Genomic DNA, 24,351 nt, shown 5'->3' on the forward strand with positions numbered 1-24,351 from the left:
ACACGCACGTGCGAGTTCTGCCACGGTATTACTGTCCATGTACAGAAACCATAGTCGGACAGGCATCCAGGTTTGAACGCGCGAGTTCTAGATAACACGCACGTGCGAGATCTGTCGCTGTTTTACAGTCCAAGTACAGAGACCATCGTTGACCACCATCAGGGTTAGAACGCTCGAGTTCTAGATTACAACCAGGTGCGAGCTCTATATAACAATCGAAGTCATGACCAAGGCCACCGTCGTCTAGCATCAAGAGTTCGAACGTTGGAGCTCTACTGAGATTACAACCAGTTCTGTTTTCGGCAATCCAAGTATTGAGACCATCGTCGGCCAATATCAGAGTTCGAATGCGCGAGTTCTAGATTGCATTTTCGTGCACTAGATTATAAGCACGTGTGAGTTCTGTATTACAATCCATTTTTAACACCACCGTCGGCCAGCATCAGGGTTATCTAGAACGCACGCCGCCGAGCCTCTAGATTACAAACGCGTGTGAGCTCTATGTGAATAGAATCCAAGTCGACATATTTTTTTTAATTGTGTCACCAAATAACAACACAATTAAGCAACCAGAAATTTGTATCCTAGGGCCTAAAAATATTGTTTGGTTAGGGTTACATCCTTTTCAAAAATAGGTTGGGTAGGTAGGCTTTAAAGTGATCGTCTGTATAAGCATTTAAGGTTTACAACTAAAAAGTGAAAAGCAATTAAAAATTTTTTTTTTAAAAAGATTATAGACAACTTCATAAGACAATACATATTTATAAAAGAGGGGGGGGGGGGGGGGTGCAAAGTCATATTTATAATAAAGTTTACCAAATGTTTTTTCCTACGCCGCGACCGAAAAGAAATGCATTATATGTTTTCCAAACGAAGTGCGCGGACTGGTCTTAGTACAAATCAAGTCAAATTTCGGTTATAGATGCCGTCAAATTGATAGAACCTATCTATTCGGAACTCCTCGGCCATTTTTTTATCGAAATACAACGATAACAATGGCCGAGGAGTCCCGAATGAGAACCTAGCTCATTCGGAGCTCCTCGGCCATTTTTTCAAAAACAACGTTGTTTTTGAAAAAATGGCCGAGGAGTTCCGAATGAACCTAGCTAAGTCTGAAACGGTGCGATGGTATCACATCTCAAAAGTCATTTAGCTGACAACATTAGAATAACTGTTTTCTTTTAAAAAATTGACTGTCATGATAAGTTCTGTACGTAGTAAAGCCATGGAGAAGATTCTAGTCGTAGGAGCGGGGATGACAGGGGCGTCAGTGGTTTCCTTACTGAGACAGGAGCTTCCAAAATCATCATCTCTTACGTTGTGGGATAAAAGCAACGGGATAGGTACTGTATAATACCAAGCACAACGTTAAACACTTTCAAATAGAAGACATTTACTACATGGTATTCATGTTATGAATAGCGGATGATACAGCAAATCGCTTCAACGTTCAAAGTTTGATTAGGCGCCTCCCCACCAACATCCAGCCAGAAAAATCCACTAATTTAATGAGATTGGTCTTGCACAACAGAAGAGACATTTCCAGTGAATTGGGCAAACTGGCTCGCACGTTTAAAACTGATAAGCCAAGCGCATCAACAAGCCACATCTTTTTTCTTGTATGAAATAATTTATGAACATCGAATTATTGAATTTTTAAAGAGCGCGATTAACAATTATAGTTTTAATTACAAAAAAACCCAAACATTATCCTTAAAAACATGTTACCTTTAGAAGAAATTGTTGACATAAACAAAAGTTTCAAGTATTCATGAACAAAGATATATCAAGTTTCTCCAGTACAGATTGAAAAAAACCCACCCACCCTGGTGTTCGGCAAGGCTTGTTACGTGCTTATGGATGTGCTTAGCGTCACATTTTCTGATCTGAACGGGAAACACTTGATAGAGGATATATGTGAACTGATCTGGTCCATTTACTGCAACCAACATTGGCCTAACAGATCTACAGTCTTGGCTGTAACCTTTTTCAATCTAGTTCTTAATTTACCATCTTTCAGTCTTTTCAGTCAGGGCCGTATGATCTTTCAATGATAAATTTCTTAGTCATATTATCTGGGATGTAACAGGGATGGGATTACTCGGTATACCTTTGAAATAATGCATGCAAATAATTATTTCAATGTTATGCAGGTGGACGTATGTCAACAAGCCGTTCTAACAAGTGTAAAGGGAGCACTGTGGATTTGGGGGCACAATACATATCAGCCACTCCGGAATACCAGCAAAAACATGAACAGTAAGAGAAATTATTAACTAAAAAAAATAGTGTTTTGCAAAGGTGTTATTGTAGCGTTGTCCTGCAACAGGCTGCTGATAATGCTGACAATATATTCAGGTATGTTGGTAATGTTTAGCTTTTAATGTTCTGCCTGGCATTAGAATGTGAACCATTTGGTAACATTTAGTGTTAATAATTTAGTATTTCCAATGAATTTTATTGATATTTGTAACAGGGAAGGATGACTTCCAGCTTTAATGCTCACTTGAATTTCAGGATGTACACAGAACTACTAGATGCAGCTATTTTCAAGCAAATAGATGTGAAGTCAATGGAAGGACACCAGGACAAACAACCTGGCTTAAAACATTATGTTGTGCCAAATGGAATAAGCTCCCTTGTGAAATACTTTGTGAACAAATCAGGTAAGGAACAGTTTGCACTAATTGTACGCTCAATATGCAATCCTACATGTATGTAACCTAACATTTGCCCTGAAACTGTTCAAACCTGAACTAAGTGCAGAAACTGAAAATAGGCCACTGAAGTACTTTCGGAAAAATGCCATGTAAAGTGGATATGTTTTTAAACGATCTTTGATCGAACAATATTCTGAGATAAAAAGACCCTGTACCAGAAAGGCCCACTTTGAAATAAAAGAAAACCCCTTTTTGTGTTGGAGTGGGTTTGACCATTAAAGAATTAGCGGTGTGTGTATTGCTTACATTTTACAAGTTAGATGCGTAAGGGAAAATAATAGTGTGATAAAGATATATGTAAATATTCTGTATGTGTTACATCTTTACTGATGTACTCAAAATTGAGTATAGTGTTTAAATGAAAGATTTCTATTGCTAGTGATAAACATCGCTTTTATTTGTTATTGGTTTTTAAAAATCACTTTGATTGCTCAAATGAATCACCCAACTTAATAGTGTTTTTATGAGGCCCATGACAATTGACATGCAAATAACGTGTTCCAATCTGCGTGTAAATGTTATTTCTGTATCCCAAAATGCTTATTTCGGAATTAAATATAACAATTACTAAACACATTAATGTGAAAAATATGACCAATGGCCAGTTTTTATAGGTGTATGAAAACAATGTGTGCCAAAGACAGTTATTAGCATTTGGCCTTTCTTGACTGGGTCTTTTTGGTACTGGGACTTTTTGGAAGTAGACCATTTTGACCTGCATGCCTTGAACTGGACAGAAAAATCAGACAAATGTTGTTGTTTTCTGGTTTCCTGACCTACCTAAATTTCTTTTGCATCAGACTCTAAATTTTTATCGCGCATAGACAGTTTATCTCATCATTATTTTTTTCTTCATCTTTTGGGATACATGTTTGGTTTCGTGCATAGGAAAGATGTGTAAATGGAGTCAGATCAAGTTGCGACGATTTATAGATTGGAAACAATTCCACTCTTGCTTTACTATATTTTTTTTGGTCTTAAAATTGGAAACAAACAAAATATATTTCAAACCTCTTGAAATTCAATTATGAGCAAAAGAAGAAAGGATTATCTCTGGGTCATACTTTCAACAGGATCAACAGTAGAGAGAAGTCATCAAATCACCTCAGTGTCGAAGGATGGAAATGGGGTGAAAGTAACTACTGACCAGGGCTTATCAGACACATTTGATGCTATAGTTCTAACCATGCCAGTTCCCCAGATACTCCAACTGAAGGGTGACATTCCTAGTTTGATAGGTAAAACTCACTTCTATCTACATATATATTAAACTTTATTTCTGGTACTAGTGCGTGGTAATGCAATCTTGTACACAATGTAAAACAAAAGAGATTCTCTCTCATTTAATGTGAGATGTTTTTCAAACATACTGTGTGCTCTTTCTATCATCTTCTATGTATGATTTGAAATTTCAGATGGCAAGGGTATTCGTAGCCAGCTAGAGGAAGTGAGCTACTCTTCTAGGTTTGCTGTTGGTCTCTACTTCACCCCAGACACTGTACTGGATGTCCCCTGGGCAGCAAAGTATATCACTGGCAACCCCTGCGTACGATATGTGGCTATAGACAGCAAAAAGAGAGGGAATGGTAGTTACTTAACTTAAACTGTACATGCATGTCAGCCTTAACATTTCTTTTCTCCATGTTAATACATGTTCAAGTTTATTAAATCATGTCTATTTTCAACATACATGTAGTTTATATTTCTCTAGTTATGCTGTGAAACGGTTGTTTTATGTATAAAGGCAAACCACATGAATCAATGTTCTTTAAATTTAGTTAAAAATATAGATATTTATTGTCAAAACTCATAACTAGGATAAGACATATTTGAGTCTTAAGTGTGTAGTCAGCATAACATTGAGTAAAATCTTTGTATATGATTTTTTTTTATCCAAGTGTCCAGTGATGTAGGTCCGTCTATCTGTGTGCACACGTCAGCTCCCTGGGGCCTGGAACATGTGGAGATGGACAAGGATGAAGCTGCACAGGAAATACTTGCCCACCTCAAACAGGTGTTACCATGGTTACCAGAGCCAGCCGAGGTCAAAGGGCACAAGTGGAGATACTCGCAGGTGCTGTGAATTAGTGTTTGAAAATCAGACTCCATTTGCTATCGATAATCGAATCGAATCAGACCAAGTATTTCGATTTACTATCGGACAATAATCGAAAGTTTATTTTTAATCGAAAGTTCGTAATATCATTTAGGAATACATTCTTTATACATAGTGTAATCATGATATTTTAAATGGTTTAACCTGGAATCAGTATGTGTGATGCTATAGTCATGCATTTTGCAACAGTAAGTAAATATCCATAACATTTTTCTGTCTTTAATAACTTAAAGTAAAAACATAACAACAAAACACATACTTAATAATTGCACATAAATTGCAAAATGATGCACACCGCAACAAGTAAGTTATCTTAGCATTTTATCCATGTAAAAGCATATTAAATATTTGTTAAACAGCTTAACATTCAATGACCTGTAATATTGAAGATTTCATTAAAATATCTTATTTTCATAAAACTCACAAAAAAGTAAATTTGTTAATAACAAACCAAAAAAGGTTTCAAAAACAGAATGCATTGAGCTTGGATCCCCGGTGTTTGCAGGTAAGACCGGATCCACTACACCATAGACACAGGTTATTGAAGAAGGTCTTAAGAAATATAGAAACAATAAAAATCAAATTGTAATTTTGGGAGAGTTTGTAAGTTTTTAAGCAAAAGTGTTTACATTCACCGCATTTGTGTAAGAGAGTGACCTCCCTTGTTAATATGAATTCAATGAGAATTTACCGGAAAGAAAAATTGACATTTACTCCACTTTTACCACAAAACAAAAAATACGTAGTTACCGGAAGTAACATTAGCGACATCGATTTTGGACAACCACTATCGATAGCCGACATAGCATTGTCAGCGACGATTTATCGATTGTACTCGATAATCATTTCATCACTGTGAATACATCCTATCTATTGGTTTGGCATTTAAGTTATTGAATTGAAAACCAAGAAAATACTGATTGTACTTTTATGACTATTTACATGTACTTCACAGAGTAGCAGTCTTGTTGGAAGCATTTTTTCAGAATATTCAACATATTCTTGTCCACACTGCGTTTATTGTTGTTGTTTGTGTTGCCTTATAATGAAGAATAACAGACTCAGGCTGATAACTTTGTCCGCTGTGTTGTAACCGTGTCATTGGCATTCCACATTTGTTTCCGATCAATAACTTTTAAAAACTTGGTGTAGAGTCTTCAAACTTGGTAAGCACATTGGTCATGGTCAGTACATAGACTTTATTGTTGTTGAGGTCAATAGGTCAAAGGTCATGCTGAATTTTACCAGTAAAATAATATGTGCTCTCGATAGGCGTTCCTTGTGATTTGTAGAAATTCTAGCTTTTACATGGCACAAAAGTTACAAAAATGTGGCCACAGATGGCAAAGATTCAGTTCAGGGTCACGCAGTTCTGTATTTCAAAGTTGGTTGTTTGGAGGGATTGGAACAACTTGAAAGAAATTTATTTCGTAATGTTATTTAGATGAACATTATATCATATGCAAGTACAATATGTTTCAGGTGCACAAGGGTTACCATGGGAGCCCAGGTTGTATTGTTCTCAGTGAGAGCCCCGCCATTCTTCTGGCCGGGGACGGGTTTACACACTCAAACTTTGACGGTTGTCTGGAATCCTCCCTAGCTGTACACAAGACATTAACTGGTTCACTACAGTCAAAAGTCTAATCTGTTATATAACATACCTACAGGGATTTAATCTTTATACTGTATTTGATAAAATAAAGTGATAAATGTCTTGATAAAATTTTGATATGCTGGATCATATATTTACTATATAATGAAACATGTTTGGTAATAAAAAAGGCAACACATCTCAGGGAATTTTAGGATTGTAAGTAATTTATTGACGTACATTTTCAGTTTAAATTATAGTTTATTATACCCATTTTCAAATGACTGTGTAAAGCTGTGAATCCCATTGGTATGCATATCATCTGCCATTTGTTATTAAATTGAAATTCCTTTTACAAACATTTTATTTTTCTGTACAATACAGAACCAAACCAAACAATTAACTTGAACATGAACTGAAAATGTACAAACTCAATTACCCAGGATCATGTGTGCTTGTACATGGATATACCTTTCTTAAGGATGCATGTTTTGTCAATTTTATGCATGTAGAAGCAATAAGCATAAAATAGTTGTTTGTTGTAATATTATATAGGCTTTGAATGCTGAATCCATGAAAATGATCTTTAGGTGATTGCTCATCTGTTTTTCAAAGAAAAAAGTCAGGGTGTTGTACCAGCCTTTTTGTGGTTGTGGTTGACAGCATCATTGTCAAACACTTGAACCTTGACTGTTACTCCTAAACAGCTGAATATATTTAAATGAAACTTGGTACACCTGTTGGCAGGTGTATGGCAGAGACAATATGCACATATATTTAGTATGGCCCATAACGCTGGCCGTAATAATGATTTACTTATAGCATTATTACTTTAAAAAGCGTTTGCAAAATACCAAATATATGCTTAATGCAGCCATGCGGAACAAATGTTGGAATTCCTGCATTTTTGTGGAGCCCGCATGCGGTGAATGAGGCATAGCTGTCACAATGGTGGTTCTGTGTATGTGCGTGCGTGTGACCAGACTGAACCTTATTCAGGCTGTATCTTGACCAGAAGCTTGATGCAGTATAGGATTTAAAAAAAAAACTTGCCATGAAGTTTCACCATGATGAGGCAGAGTGCCGCACACAAGACCCAGGGCTGTATCTCACAGGTCATAGTGACACTTGTCCGGGCTGTATCTTTACCATGCATTAAACAATTAAAAAAAAAAACTTGCCATAGAGGTTCATCATGATGAGGCGTAGTCTGTAGAGTCGCAGGTTCTACATATTGTTCTACTCCATTTAATTATGTGTTACAATTGCATGGAAGAGCATTATGTTTGTGCCAAACGCTCTTTGAACGGGCTCGAAATGTCACCATTTGAAGGCTAGTTTACTTGCTGCTTTTATTTGCAATCTTTTTCATAACTTGTTTTTGAAATGTGTTAAGTTTTGTTTTATGTTTCTAACAAACAACAACATTATGTACGGAGTGAAAGTGGTGAAGGAACTTTACTCCAGTAAATTGATGAAACATAAAATTGGGCTAAAATTACATTTCCTGTAGGACTAAATAAACAATAGTCTGCATTTTGAAAGATAATAAATGGAATTTAATAATGGTGTTATTTTTGTGAGCTTGTTACACAAGGTTTCTACATGGCTCAAAGCAAAAGTTTCAAAATATAATATACCGATAGTGGAACCAAAAGTGACCATGACCATCATGATTCCAGTTTAGCTATTGGGTTCTCCGTAATGCTTCAAAAGGACAGGATATTATAATCCATTGCCGACTCTAACACGCTCAGCAGTTTAATTTCAGAGAGCACATATTGTTATTTTTAGTTACCAAAATGATGAAAAATGCACTTTTAAAAAAAAGTATTAGGTTATTTTTTTGTAAAATTTATTTTGTCTTTTAAACAATATGTTATCTTTTCCCTAAAAATTATTATTTTACAATTCATATTTGCATGCGCAAAATTCAGCACAATTTTAGTGAGCTGAAGCACGACGTTCTACAAAGGAATCAGCGATGTTAACTAGCACAATGTGAGCTTTGCAATGACTTTGTGAAGTCCTTCAATGATGTTCAACAAAGATAGAGCGTAGATCACACCAAATACTGACACAACAGTTTATTGTAAAATATGCTTACAAAATGGGGAAGAAAATGTTCCATTATGTTCCGGATTCTACTAAATGTGTTTGTATTGTGTCTTTTTTCTTCTTGATAAGATGGCATTGTTCTTAAGAGAACAATACAATAAATTTGCAATCCTTGTGTGTCTTTCGGAAATTAAACAAATCTTATGTGATGCGTTAGAGCTTTGATTAAGTGTTTACTGTGATCTTGGTAGACTGAGCTCAATGAGACAGATATTCATAAACTGTGACCTTAACCTTTACGGCTACTAAATAATACAGTTCTACATAGCCTGTGACCTTGACTAGAACTCGACGAAATAGCTTTTCATTGACTGCATCATTGAATGTGACTGAATGAAACAACCTTGACTGTAACTGAATGGAACAATGACTTTGACCTTGACTGTAACAAAAGAAAAGGCTCTTCATAGAATGTGACTACGACCTTTTTTTACTGTTAAACAATGAAACAGCTCTTCATTGACTGTGCCCTTTACTCTGACTGTAACTCAATGAAAAATATATAGTGAGACTGACCTTGATCCTAACTGAATAAAACACTTCTTAGAATGTTACCTTACCTGTAGCTAAATGGAACAGCTACAGAATGTGACAAGGACCATTTTGACTCTTTATCAATGAAAAAGCTCTTCATAGACAGTGACTTTGACATTGTCTATTACTAAATGAGACAGCTCTTCGAAGACTGACCATGACCTGGTCTGTAATTCGTTGAAACAGTTCTTCATAGACTGTGACTTTGACCATTACTGTTCTTAATGGACTGTGACCTCGAATTATAATCAATGAAACAGCTCATCTTAGACTGTGGCCATGACCATTATTCAATAAATCCGTTCTTCATAGACTGTGGCCATGACCATTACTCCATAAATCCGTTCTTCATAGACTGTGGCCATGACCATTACTCCATAAATCCGTTCTTCATAGACTGTGGCCATGACCATTACTCCATAAATCAGTTCTTCATAGACTGTGGCCATGACCATTACTCAATAAATCAGTTCTTCACAGACTGTGGCCATGACCATCACTCAATAAATCAGTTCTTCATAGACTGTGGCCATGACCATTACTCAATAAATCCGTTCTTCATAGACTGTGGCCATGACCATTACTCAATAAATCAGTTCTTCATAGACTGTGGCCATGACCATTACTCAATAAATCAGTTCTTCACAGACTGTGGCCATGACCATCACTCAATAAATCAGTTCTTCACAGACTGTGGCCATGACCATTACTCAATAAATCAGTTCTTCACAGACTGTGGCCATGACCATTACTCAATAAATCCGTTCTTCATAGACTGTGGCCATGACCATTACTCAATAAATCAGTTCTTCACAGACTGTGGCCATGACCATTACTCAATAAATCAGTTCTTCACAGACTGTGGCCATGACCATTACTCCATAAATCAGTTCTTCCTAGACTGAGGCCATGACCATTACTCCATAAATCAGTTCTTCACAGACTGTGGCCATGACCATTACTCCATAAATCAGTTCTTCATAGAATGTGGCCATGACCATTACTCAATAAATCAGTTCTTCATAGACTGTGGCCATGACCATTACTCCATAAATCAGTTCTTCATAGACTGTGGCCATGACCATTACTCCATAAATCAGTTCTTCACAGACTGTGGCCATGACCATTACTCAATAAATCAGTTCTTCATAGACTGTGGCCATGACCATTACTCCATAAATCAGTTCTTCATAGACTGTGGCCATGACCATTACTCCATAGATCAGTTCTTCATAGACTGTGGCCATGACCATTACTCCATAGATCAGTTCTTCATAGACTGTGGCCATGACCATTACTCCATAAATCAGTTCTTCATAGACTGTGGCCATGACCATTACTCCATAGATCAGTTCTTCACAGACTGTGGCCATGACCATTACTCAATAAATCAGTTCTTCACAGACTGTGGCCATGACCATTACTCCATAAATCAGTTCTTCATAGACTGTGGCCATGACCATTACTCAATAAATCAGTTCTTCACAGACTGTGGCCATGACCATTACTCAATAAATCAGTTCTTCATAGACTGTGGCCATGACCATTACTCCATAGATCAGTTCTTCATAGACTGAGGCCATGACCATTACTCCATAGATCAGTTCTTCATAGACTGTGGCCATGACCATTACTCCATAGATCAGTTCTTCATAGACTGTGGCCATGACCATTACTCCATAGATCAGTTCTTCATAGACTGTGGCCATGACCATTACTCCATAAATCAGTTCTTCATAGACTGTGGCCATGACCATTACTCCATAAATCAGTTCTTCATAGACTGTGGCCATGACCATTACTCCATAAATCAGTTCTTCATAGACTGTGGCCATGACCATTACTCCATAAATCAGTTCTTCATAGACTGTGGCCATGACCATTACTCCATAAATCAGTTCTTCATAGACTGTGGCCATGACCATTACTCCATAAATCAGTTCTTCATAGACTGTGGCCATGACCATTACTCAATAAATCCGTTCTTCATAGACTGTGGCCATGACCATTACTCAATAAATCAGTTCTTCATAGACTGTGGTCATGACCATTACTCAATAAATCAGTTCCTCATAGACTGTGGCCTGGACCTTGAATGTAACTCAAAGAAATATTTCTTAATAGATGATCACCTTGATCTAACTCTAACTCAATGAAAAAGTTCTCAATAGTTTATGTCAGTGACTTTCATTGTCACTCCATGAAACAGTGGCATTGACTGTAAACTCAGTGAAACAGCTCGTCAAAGACTCACCTTGACCTGAAATCAATGAAACAGCTCGTCATAGAGGTTCACCTTGACCTGAACTGCCACCCAATGAGACAGCTCTATAAGGAATCATATTAGAATGCAACCTTGACCTTGACTGTCACTCAATGAAGCTGCTGACTGAGACAGTTACTCAATGAGGCCTTCAGAACACTTTGGTAAAGGGTCATGTACAAATGTTACAGTCAAAAGAAATAAACTTGAAAAATTGATCATGGATTTCAGATTCAAAACAACCAATAGATTATATATGTTAATATGTATTAAAAGAATAAAAGTAAGTCATAAATTCATTAAAAATGTATAAAAGATACAATAATTGCAAACAAGGCTTCCTTTTCACAGAAATCAAAATAAAACATTGCAGACAAATAGGTGTAAGGCAACCAAACAATTGACTGAAATAGGTTAACATATTGGTACATTACCAAGAGTCTAGTACATTTTTAGGGTTAAAGATACAACAAGCAAAAACTGTAACATTCTTCCAAAAATATAAATTACTACTTTTAAAGCTATAATTGATGAATATTTGAAATAGGTCCAAGTCATAGATCATAGGTTGCCCTTGACTTGTTGATGACCCAAATATTTGAAACCAGTTGAAAGGTTAATGTAATTCAACAATCTTAAAGCCAAAAATGACACGATAGTTTAAAAGCTGTTTTTGACATTGAACCATCAAAATTTACTGATATGTTGACCAGTGGATGACCTCTATAATTTTTGGAGTCAGTAGGTCAAATTTCAAGGTCACGGCCAATATGTTCAGAAAACATTTTCACACCACTCTAGAATCACTTGACCTATGACCTTGAGAAATTTCTGAACCTCCATGTTTTGGGGATAGAGGTCAAGGCATTTGTTCTTAATACACCAAGTCAAACGAAACAAAACTCATGAGGCATAAGGTTCTCAAACTATCATAATTTCAAATGTTAAATGAACAATTATACACTGGGCTGATTGATTAGAAAAATATCCTTATTCTCAATTTCTAATTAATGATTGCACCCCTTCCCTTAGCCATAACGTTTTGCATTAAATGATAGAAAAAACTGTCAAAGCAAAATAATGAAGATAGTAATAATAATAAAATATTCCATCTGTAAACAAGGACTTCAGACCAATACAAAGATATATTGCTCTGCAAGTACAAAATGAATTTCATTTATCACACAACCCTCTAGTTATATAAAAGACAACTATTTACAATATATATAAAGCATAGGTTTTATCAGTGTAAAGTTGAAAGCTTAGACCAATAATATCATACTCCCAGATAAAAACAAGACAGGGAGTATATTGAAAACACTGATTCAGCTAGAGTGCATTCTCGTTCACCAGAGTCATGATGCTATGGGTACCACATAGATTTATCATTATCAAACCTCTGATGAATGAGGATGCTACAGTGGAATGTTCAATAACGGTTGTTGAAGTAGGCTCAGTAAGGCACAATAGAAATCAATAATATGAAACATTGAAACAATGTACAATATTAATACATGCTGAGCTTTATGTATGTACATACATGTATATATAAACTTAAGTCCTATAAATAAATTACATGTTATAATAGTAAAGCACTTTGGGTTTAGTGTAGTGACAAAGCTCTGTAGACAAAATCTCATCAGAATATGAACATGAACATTTTAACAGGCGTTCATGAAATATGTATAACACATCAGCAGAAATATAACCCTACTGCCGATTATAAGCAAAAAAAAAAGAACATTGAAATATTTTTTACACCAAACTCTATGACTCCGATGTTAGTCATCAGTTTGATAAACTGTCAAATGGTTATAAGTGTTCATTTATAAGTTTATAAGATCATGGAGTAATACAGAACAAAAACTGTAAAAAAATAAGAATGGCTTTGAATGTATAGTGTAATTGGATGCTGTTTAATTACTCAACATCTAATCATTTATGGTCTTATTATATTCTCAAGATTAGTTTACAACATAAAGAAAATGTTCTTCACAACTAGGTTAACCGGCTTAATAAATCAAATACAAATTCAACAGTTAAGATAACACATCAAAATTGTAAAAAAACACCAAAGCAACAAGGTAATTCAATCTTTCAAATCCTGTGAAAAAAATCAAAGATTACCTCACTAAACTCCATTAATAACTATGGACATATCATGCCATTATTTTAACATACATGTCAAACCACAATCTGACACAACCACCACATCACAACTCAGTCTTGTTGGACGTAACTTTCTTGCTACTAGAGGGCAGATCTAGGCATACATCGGTGAGTGTGGAATGGATGGTGTTCGCACACAGCAGCTTCTGTAGGCGTCCCTTACCAGCCTTGTACTCAGCGTAGATACGCTCTTCATCAAACTCTTCCACATAAAGGTTGCACATACGCTTCATTCTGAAGGATTAAATAAAGCTGGGGTTATCATGCCATTATGAAATAACCTTTTATATACTCATTAGTAACTGTTAGTAAAACGAGAACGTGGAAAGTCTCTTAAAACATATGTCTTATTTGCACTCTGAAGCTTGCCCACTTTACATATGGGTTTCTAAAAAAGTACTTTTTTATTGAAAAATATGCTGTATACTTAAATTACCAGTGATATAACTAGTGCGTTTCTAAGTCTCAGGCTAAACAGGCAAAAGTGCATCCAAGAAATAATAGTATGCTCATTGAAATTGAATTTTATTAATAAACAAAAACAACAGTTCATCATATAGATTCATGTTCATAATCTCTTTTCAAATAACATCGCAAACTTTTTGTTTTGTTTTAAGAGGTATGTATTCCTACAAACTTTACTGCTGTCTTAAACTGCATGCTTACCCCCTTACACATGAAAGGCAAGTCAATTTCTACCGAGACTGCATTTTTTTTAACTAAGTACCAAACTGAATTTGCAAAGTTTTCCCTGCATAACATTTCTTTATGTTTTAAATTAACAAATAACTTTAATTATAAATTTGCCATTGTCTGTACCTCTCTGGCCACTTGCCTCCTCCTGCCATGATACCTGGACTCTCAGCTGTCTCCAGACCCGGCCCTGACAATCTCTTCACCTTCTTCACTTCCTTCACACCGTAACTGAAAAACACACATATATGGCAGAGTGTAAGCACTTTAATAAATTATAATGATGAACCAGATACCACCCCGATAGCTCAGTGGTTGTGGAAGGACCCAGGTTCAATCCAGGATCGAATCATACTGAATGAGGTTAAAAATTGGTACCAGTAGCTCCCTTGTCATGTTAAAGAACCAAGAGATATCTACGACAAAGAGCTAGGGTGTCCTTCAAGAAGAATACACTTACTTGTCAAGTTTATCCCCTGAGCAGACCTCCTCAACAATGGTATAGATCTCAGATTCAGGAATAACCTTCAAAGACTTTCTCCTGCCATGAAAATCATCAAAACCCTTTGACAGCTGCAAATACAAAAGTAGATCTACATGCAATTATTTGTTTCTATTTTGATTTCTCCTGTTAACAAATACTAAAAGTACATATGAACACACTCATTGATGTTTTATTTCTATTATATCATATGTTGTAGGTTTTAAAAGTACTGTATGGTGAAGTGATTAGTATGGTTTGGTCATTTAACACTGTCTCTCAACAGCATGTATTTCAGTCTAACAAACATTGTGTTTTCAGTGCATGCAGATCAAACAAGATTTTGAAGTTTTCATCATTTTTGCCCTGAACAACATCCTGTAGCAGCAGACTCTACATATTAACACCACAGGAAGAAAACTGGTGAAGGGTGAATGTGGTCCTATATGAATATGTACACCTTGGATTCTCAAGCTTGTAGTTGATGACTTTATTTGGTTTAAAGTGTTAAAAAGGGATTTTGGGGAATCCCCCCAAAAATAAATTTTCTAGTGTGAAATGGTGCATTTAAGTGTGCATATTTTATAACTGATTTTCACCTCTCCGCTAGTACAACCCACAGGGGTCTGAATCTCATTATATGTACCCATTTAAGAGGCAGTCAATTATTCAGATGCCTGTGGTGCAACCCCTTGATGACATTCTTCAACAACAATTAGAAGTGCTATAAAATCAACATACAGTACCTGATAGACAACTGCAGTACACGCGTCGCATTTCAAGTGTGATGGCATGTGTACACTGTGGGCCTCTTCATCATTTAATGTCGGTGTTTGGAAGCTGATGGTACCTTCTGATGCGTCGTCATTTTGTGTGACCACACTCTGCCCAACTACACCCCACCCACCTCCAAATACCAGGACACAGGCTGTAAACAAGCCGAATGTTGGTCCTGTTCTCATTGTTACACTTGCAGATATTCTGAAAAGGAATTCGTTTTAAGTTGTTAGAATTAAACTTACAATAACATTTCAAATGAATTCACAGTTATAAATAAAACCAAAAGTAATCGGTTTGTTTACATGCAAGCAGATGACGGAAATGACAAATCAGCTACCGACACGTTCACTTCCGTAACTACTCGGTCATCTAAACTCGGTCATCTCCGCCGCTGGAAGAGCCAAACTCCGCGCAGTGTTACTTCCCTTGCAGTATTACTGTACTGCAAGGGAAGTAACACTGCGCGGAGTTTGTGGAAGAGCAAGAGAGGATCTCAAATCACAGAGGAAGGGTGCGTTGTTTTGACCTACCCTAAAACCAAGTCCCCCACCCCCGCCTCTCCCATTTTTTTTAAATCCCAGGCTTATAAATAATGGTGGGGGAACTGCTACTAATGATAAATTAAGAAAAAATATTGAATTTTTATTCTATTGTCTTGGTAATAAAATAAAAATTCAAAATAATAAATGAATAAGCTATAATTACCATGATAAATGCATAATAACTGTAAATTCTAATTGTACAAGCGTTGCTTACTTGTGAATGTTTTGTGTATCTTCTTGCTCGATATTGTAATCATCATGTCATTGAATATAGTTCATGGCTTTTGAAATTTCTTTTTTTTGTAATTGTTATTTGACCGTTATTAATTTTGCCACGTGCAGTTTACTCTTTAAATATTATTTAGTGTTGTTAAAAGATAAAAAGTGAGTCGTATGGCAAATCGCTTTCAGGTAACTTTATATTAACGCTTGTCAGTTCAAAAGTTTTGCTTGTTCGTATTCCTTATATAACGCAAATGGCCGAGAATGGACAGAGTGACCAAGGCATAGTGCACGGGCAAACGAGTGTTACGTTATGTTCCGAATTAACGTAAAATGGCAATGTTTTTAAAATGCCAGCGAGGACATTTACGTTGTGCTGTAGACAGAAGTTTGATAGGCAAAGAAAAAAGTTGGACGTCTCTTATTGGAATGTCCTGCTACAGTGCTACAGGCCACTACTGAGAGCTTCTGCGAACTATACGAACTACTAAGATACTTAAAAGCACTATGACATGTAAACTGTAATGCATAAGACAAGTATGAAAATATTCAACATTCAATTAAGTTAATTGATAACAGTTTGTTTTGTGTGATAACAAGTCAATCCTGGTTATGAAAAGACTTTCGAAATACGTCAGATTTGTTGCATAACTGAAAGTTTAAAAAAATCTCCTCCCCAGGAATAGATATTTTATGAAAAAAAAACACACACACTAATTTGTCTATCAAATTTCGCTACACTGGATTTCTCCAAAGTTGGCTATGTGTTTTCCATTTAGATGTGGGATCAATAACAAATCCTACTAATAGTTCATGTTCGACGTTTTTCATGTGTTTCACATAAAACTAAGCTAACTTGTAATTAGACATTGATAAATTTTTACAACAATAACTTTCTTATGATGCAAATTATTGAATTATCATTTTTTTATAAACAAGACCAATTTTAGCTAATTGCTATAACCAAAGAGCAATATCTCCTAAATAAAATGCGCACATTGAAGAATTGTTAAGGTATATACGTCTGGCATTAATAGTTATTGAGTAATTCCCCTTTTTGGAATATAAAAATCCTAACAAGATAAATTCAAACTTTTTTAAATATCGTCACAGACCCAGGACTGAGGGAGTACTTACCATCGTATAGCAAATGATTTATCAATTCTTCAACGTCATAAAATAAGAGAAATGAATAGTAGATGCCTACAGGTTACTTTAAAATGGTAAATTGGTGACATACAATACAAATACGTCGAAGGATGAGTCTGGTATTGAATCAAGGGTGAAAAAGCGCGCCAGTCCGTCCCACACATGATGCCTCTGTCCACATTGATACTAATTTATCTTCAGCTCTATATGCTGCGCTTTCTAAGGATGATGGTCAAAGCCAAACAATTAAATACACTCTGCTGGATTGTTGATGATTTAAATTCTAAGCTTTGTAAGTTTGATATATTAAGTTTTATCTCTGGATATGACGAGGCATGCCTCAAAGAAACTTGGGATACGGACGATTGTCTTGTTTAGCTAAAGAATCTTTTTAAGAGGGCGATGGATAGGCTGTGGTATGAGTTTTGGTTTGGAGTGATGGTGTCATTACATAAATCGCTGTTTAATTGCGTAAGAGATGTATTGCTAATATAGAAGTGTACTTGCCTCCTGAAAACTCTTCTTTTTATGTTAATAGTAACTACTCATGTTTGCTAAGACTTGAAGATTTGACTGCAGGCAAGTATTTAACATGTTATGAACTGCTACTTTGTGTTGATTTTAATGCAAGGGTTGGGAATTTGCCCGATAATATATCATTTGTCGAGGTACCAACGCTACATGAAGTCAGGGATATTCTGGATGGAAATTATACAAGCACAAGGCAGTCGTTTGGTTCTGTTGTCAACCACTACGAATGACTTTTACTTAACTTTTGCAAGTCAGTTAATTCAAATGGACGACGTCTTAAAGATAATATTGATAGGACTACGATCACTTTACATTTATTAATCAGAACGGATGTATTGTAGTTGATAGCTGTATTGCTACAAAAATGTTGTTTTTTTATTCATGCACCAGTCAATTGTTACCACGCCCAACAGGTTCGGAGAATAGCGGGGACTTTGACTTTCGGTCCAGCCAAGCCCGGGTAAAATCCTCGCCCGGCTGGAACTAACTGCTGGAATAACCTCCGTCAAATGACCCCGCACCCCAGGGACCCTAGGTATGTCTACTCCACGCTATTTTCGGCGCGAAGAAAAAACCGTCGCATTCACCCGGCACTGCGCGGCCACCTGGAGGGTAAAAGCACGGCCCATTTCCCCGGCTATCCCCGGTATACCTCTGGACCGGGGGGCGTGGTTACAATTGACTGGTGCATTACATTTAGCAGGATTTTCCAATGTTATTGATATGGTGAAATGTCCACATTTCCCAACAGATTATCAGAGAGTCAGGCTGGTTTAAGAAAAGATTACTGTACTGCGGATAATGCCTTTGTTTTATATGCTGTTATAGCGAAATACTTAGGCCATTTTTTTAATTGGTTAACGGATTTTTTTGAACGGGTGGTGCGGAAAAAAGAAAGAAAAGGATTTCATACTCATGCTATTTTTTAACAGTCCAATTTTCTCTCCTTCGAATTTCAAATTCATATTAATGTAATCATTATATAAGCATTTTATACACTTCCACCTTAATATAATGTCACATTTTAAGTCAATTTTATTACAAACTTTCAGTTTTACTGTCACTTTTTGTTGATGTTTTTTGAAGCACATCCTGACTGCAAGAGTTTTCCTATTTGCAACACTATTTCCACATATCAACCTTACAATGAATATGCTTGTGTCTCCTCATTCCTGGGCACTACTTTTTCTCAAAAGAAAAAGCACAATGTAACAAATTTCTATTAGATGGAATAAGGAAATGTAAATAATAAAAATGACTTTATATTCAGTAATGAATTCTTTTAAGTTAAGATTTTTCTCTGCAGCTTTAACAAAATTTAAGTTACCTCAGATTTTGATTACCTGATTAGTAGTCTCCATATAATTTGTTTAACAATTAATGCCCCCTGGGACAAACACTGGACAATATATTTTATCAATTACTGTGGTGTATATGTGATTTGTTACCATTGATACAGACATCAGCCTTGATGTCAGTTATACCAAAAATATAGTTTAAATGCAGATGGTATGATGACAATGAGAGTTTATTTTTTTGCATGATCTCAGCTCAATTGAGGCCGCCATTTTGAAAACAATTTTTAGAACTGCATCCTTATGTTGCAAAGGAACAGGCAACAGTTTTTACATCATTTCACGTGCGCAAAAACCCCAACTAATTTACTTTTTTTTATATTTTAAAAAAAAAATACAAAAAAAACAACATCCAATTTTTTATTTCAATTTTTTTTTTGAGTTTTCGAAATAATTGGGCGGCGGATCCATTAACCAATTTATTAAAAATAAAAGGCCTTACAAAGAAAGAGGAAGCCCGTTCATGTTGCTTTTATAGATTTCAAAAAAGCATTTGACTTTGTTAACCGTTCATTATTGTATGATGTTCTATGTAAAAACAATATCTCAGGGCGTTTGTTTACGGATAGTTTAAGTCAATATATGCTTCTGTTAAAGGTGATGTTAAGACCAAACAAAGAATTTCAAATATTTTTGATTTTCCAATAGGATTACGTCAAGGTTGAAGTTTTAGTCCAATAGTGTTTGCCATGTCTAGAAATGCATTGCATAGATTGTTCTTAAACAAAAATGTAAGAGGTATACAACTTTTTCCTGATATTACTGAAATATTTTTAATTATAATTCTATACGATATCACATGTATATCTGACACTGGTGTAGGCCTGCAAAGGCAGTTAATATTCTACAGGACATTTGCAATTAATGCAAGCTTGTTGTCAATATAAACAAAACGATATGGTCTTTAGGAATTCTGGGCATTTCTCAAGGCATTGACATTGATTTTATGCAAATAGTATACTAAATGTTATAGAGGATTTGATAATGTTGGTGTACATGTCTGAGCTCTTTATGAAATGGCTGAACATATGACAATTAAGGCAAATCGAGTACTTTTGCATGTTCATTTCAGAATTATTTTTGTACCATATAAGACAGTTTCAAAGTATGTGATGTAAAAAATATGGCAATTATGTTAAATGGCTCAGAGTTATGGGGACTTAAAAATATGGTTTGCATTGATAATGTACATATGTTGCGATGCAAGAGGTTCTTGAATTTTCAACAAAATTCTTGTAATGATGTGGTTCTAGGTGACCTGGGGCGTTTTACTATGTACACATTCATCGAAACGTTGAATTAAATACTGGATTCGTCTTCTTATGCCAAGTACTAGATACCCTTAATTATGTTATACCATGCTAGTATATTATGATAGGATTGGCTTTTGTAATTGGGTGACTACTGTTAAGAAAAATCTATATGGAAATAGCTTTAGCTACATTTGGGAACGCCAACATGTCGAGGAATAAAGATGAGGAGAGCCAGATAGAAAGTTATCATTATATACTCAACATAAAACAAATAACACAGTTTAACCAATGCTTATGTTTTAGATGAAGTTAAATTTCGTAAACGTTTTGTGTCATTTAGATGTTCTATACATAATCTTTGTTTTGAAACTGTTAGACATTATGGGATACACAGAGAAGAACGAACTTTCCGGCCATACTGCGAATTTTATATTGAAGATGAAATCCATTTTTGTTGATATGTCCTTTTTATAATTATTTGTTTATATTGCAAAATACTATCGAGAATACCCTACTATGGATAAATGTTATTCTTAAATGTATATTACAAATGCTTTGATTATACCTAACGTAGCTATGTTGATATATTTAATTACGCATTCGAAGAAAGAATATATTTTATGTACGTTTAGTTTTGAAATCATTACATGTCATTGTTGCTATCTATCACGTTTGTTTAAATTATATTTTCTTAAAGTTTAACTATGAAAGAAATTATTTTTCATTGCTAAACACTACGAGATCAATATGTTTAAACATGGTTCGATGGAATCTGCCATTTTACATATTGTTCTATACTCCCAGCTCCTCCATCGTACTTCTGTCCATGTACCATTAAGATAGTATTTGTTTTACATACAGGGCATATCACACATAATCGAAAGTGACTTCTTATTGTTACATGCTTTTTATTCTTTTCTTTTTATATAATGACAGTGAATCAAAGAACGGTTTCCTCATCTAAAACCATTGGCTGATTTCCATCTGTTTGTTTTGTGACTTGATGTCCACATTTCAAGCATTTGCAAGAAAGCCTCAAGACAGCTTAATGTTTTAAAGCGAATAGGTCATAACCTTTGTAAACTAGGAAAATTAAACATATATTACTCATTTATCCTATCAAGTTTCAATTTCTGTCCAATTACTTGTCATTTTTGTGGCGAGGTGCATACTAAGAAGCTTGAAAAAGTACAAGAACGAGCCCTCAGATTCATATACAATGATTACACATCTGATTACCCAACACTTTTATCTAAATCAATGTTGCCAACTCTCAAGCTTAGAAGGTTAAGGTCCATTGCTATAGAAACCCATAAAATTATCCACAAGCAGGGTCCAATGTATCTACATGACTTAGTGGTTATAAAAGAACATTCCTTTAACTTTAGATATAAGATGATGGTTGCTATCCCAACTGTAAGAACTACAACATATGGGTGCAATTCTTTCCGCTCCGGTGCCCCTAAACTTTGGAACTCGCTTCCACAACATTTTAGGGAAGAAACTAATTTTAATCATTTCAAGAGTTTAGTCCGGGCATGGAGCGGAGATAACTGCAAATGCTCATTTTGCATATAAGAATGCTGTCATATAACATGCTGTAAAATGTCTTAATCAAAGATATGTTGGATGGGACCTCGCGAGCTTAGACTGCCTAGGCAGCTGGTCTCTTTCAATGTGTCTTCGTCTTTGATTTAAATCATGTTTATTAATTGTGACTTCTTTTGTTTTATTTCCCATGCTAAATGCATTGTCGTATTACCTTGTGATTCGTATTTTCGATTAACTTATGCTATAAATTATGCTAATCTACCTACATTCTATATATAGTCTAATGTCTTTCAACTGCCAAATATGTTTATGTGATTTTACTATAAGAATTATTTATTTGTTTCAAGTGTACATACTGAATATTATTATTTGCATGAACTGATGTGTGTGATATATTAGTTCCATAAATTATGCTATTTATTTATTATGTCGGTCAAAAGCTATTCATAGCTTATGTTAAACTGTTGATGATAGTACCCGACAATAAATAAATATTGACTTGACTTGACTTGACTTGACAATTGGATGTCCGCTTAGCGTTTCCGTAATTTATATATTTGAAACAAGCACAACGGCGATTTTCTTAACGTATCATTCATAAGGTAAGATGATTTTTTTTCTGACCATGGCATCTTCTAAAAACATAATCCTTCTGATCAAATACACCATGGGCACATTATAAGTGTATGGCAAAGGCACACATGTGCTCCGGGCAATTGCGGCAAAATCCTTAACTTTCTTTGGGCTTTCTGGCTTTTTGGTGTCGCATCATTAGAACAGCAGACATCTGCATCCGATAGCAATACATCGGAACTCTCTACGTACGAATCCGATGTACTAGAATGGCCCAAAATAACAACCGAGTCGTTGAGAAGGTCTGTCAACAACCATCGAATGTCATCCGTTTCGCTGTCAATACTGGTCACAGTCTTGATCGTGAATAATTTGAACACTCATGATTAAGTTACTCATGAGTGTGTGTGTGTTGTGTGTGTGTGTGGTGGGGGGGGGGGGTACATCGCGGATCATGGACATTAAGGACCAGACATAACGGTCCATATTTGGGGACATTATGGACCATGATTTACAACTTTACTTACAGTTTGTCCAGACCCTTATCTTGTATAAACAGAAATGATATACACATATGTAACTTTCTGTATGTTTTCCAGTTTTTCGTAGTAAATGGTATACTTCTACTATGGCGTCACTATAAATAATATTCCATTGAAGGAATTAGTGATGTTAAACCAAAAAAGTCTATAGGGCACAAACTTTCATCATGAAATTAGACGCTTGATTTGGAATAACCGATCGAGCAGCAAGCGCCTAAGTGACGTTCTGCATAATTAACCGGTGGAGTGTTAGGAGAAGAAAATTTCTTATTGTCTATAAGATCCTGACAACTTGAACCCAAAAATAACTTGAATATAAAGTACTTTTATTCTAGTTTTGCATGCCATTTAATTCGACGACAATGGTTTCTCTCATATGCCGTTTAATGGATTAACAAATCCCGAAGTGTTTCACAATTTTGCCGCCATCTTGTTTATTTTCATTCTTTTCTTGTACATTTTTTTCTATGTCAGCGATACCCCTCTTACGGGGTTAAGCCTGCAGACATTGGGCGAATTGCTAGTAAACACGTAAAAGTGACCGTTTCCGAAAAGGGTCAAGCCACCCCAGAGCGAGATCGCCAGCGAACGGTCACTGTCAAAAGTGTTCAAAACAGCATGAATCATGTAAATGGGAAACAAGAAGAGGCTATGGAAATATCTAGAGATGGTATATCTCTTATAATGCTAGCTTTTTTAACATGTTAGCTTTTGTTTTCTTGCATTTGCATTTGTTTGCTCACGCATTCTTTTTCCATTAAGTCATTTATGATAGACAAAATGACTTTTGTTGTTGATTATATTCCCAACTGTGTATATTGCGATATTACTTTTTTATTTTGATGTTGGGATTTTTCTTTGAAAAAAAAATGAATAATGAAGTGTATCTACCTAATTGTAAACACAGCGTATTTAAAAATGTTTATAATAGTCCAATCCAATTGATGCAACACTAATTTGCTTACATAACATATGCAAATCTTTATAAATGCACTAACACAAACAGATATATTGTGATTATCTGCTTAATGGTTTGTATTAAATATTCATTTTTAGACTGGCCCATCTGGTACTAGGCCAATCATTGATAAAACATGTGAAGGCAGTGTCTGACATGTACTGTATGTTAAGTTGATTGGCAGCATTTCCTTAAAGTCTCATTAAT

The 24,351-nt window shown here is 35.5% G+C and overlaps 4 protein-coding genes across 6 annotated transcripts in view; 3 read left to right on the plus strand and 1 right to left on the minus strand.

The window, feature by feature from the left end:
• The first annotated feature begins 1,089 nt into the window (after positions 1-1,089).
• LOC128218993 (renalase-like) lies at positions 1,090-7,996 on the plus strand. The gene is made up of 7 exons (XM_052926790.1): positions 1,090-1,343; positions 2,154-2,259; positions 2,518-2,666; positions 3,794-3,958; positions 4,136-4,306; positions 4,619-4,794; positions 6,319-7,996. The coding sequence occupies exons 1-7, from the start codon at positions 1,199-1,201 to the stop codon at positions 6,481-6,483; spliced, it is 1,077 nt and encodes a 358-aa protein (XP_052782750.1). The 5' UTR covers positions 1,090-1,198; the 3' UTR covers positions 6,484-7,996.
• Positions 7,997-9,333: 1,337 nt separating this feature from the next.
• Positions 9,334-10,659, plus strand: LOC128216830 (uncharacterized). Its single transcript, XM_052923518.1, has 2 exons — positions 9,334-9,859; positions 10,025-10,659. Exons 1-2 carry the CDS (start codon positions 9,334-9,336, stop codon positions 10,657-10,659), a joined length of 1,161 nt encoding a protein of 386 aa, XP_052779478.1.
• A 936-nt stretch (positions 10,660-11,595) lies between these two features.
• On the minus strand, positions 11,596-15,841 carry LOC128246155 (marginal zone B- and B1-cell-specific protein-like). The gene is made up of 5 exons (XM_052964348.1): positions 15,810-15,841; positions 15,435-15,669; positions 14,668-14,780; positions 14,334-14,438; positions 11,596-13,748 (listed from the first exon to the last, which is right to left on the minus strand). Exons 2-5 carry the CDS (start codon positions 15,648-15,650, stop codon positions 13,559-13,561), a joined length of 624 nt encoding a protein of 207 aa, XP_052820308.1. The 5' UTR covers positions 15,651-15,669; positions 15,810-15,841; the 3' UTR covers positions 11,596-13,558.
• A 7,541-nt stretch (positions 15,842-23,382) lies between these two features.
• LOC128209240 (ubiquitin carboxyl-terminal hydrolase 7-like) overlaps positions 23,383-24,351 on the plus strand; it is a 39,793-nt gene continuing 38,824 nt past the window's right edge. Inside the window, exons 1-2 of one of the 3 annotated variants that reach the window (XM_052913188.1) lie at positions 23,383-23,506; positions 23,661-23,856. In XM_052913188.1, coding sequence (XP_052769148.1) covers positions 23,805-23,856 — 52 coding nt within the window. In that variant the 5' untranslated portion in view covers positions 23,383-23,506; positions 23,661-23,804. The remainder of the gene's footprint in view (positions 23,507-23,660; positions 23,857-24,351) is intronic. The other 2 variants (XM_052913196.1, XM_052913204.1) reach the window with 2 other exon arrangements.

Source organism: Mya arenaria, chromosome 2, assembly GCF_026914265.1.
Source record: "Mya arenaria isolate MELC-2E11 chromosome 2, ASM2691426v1".
In the NCBI taxonomy this organism is placed as follows: Eukaryota; Metazoa; Mollusca; class Bivalvia; order Myida; family Myidae; genus Mya; species Mya arenaria.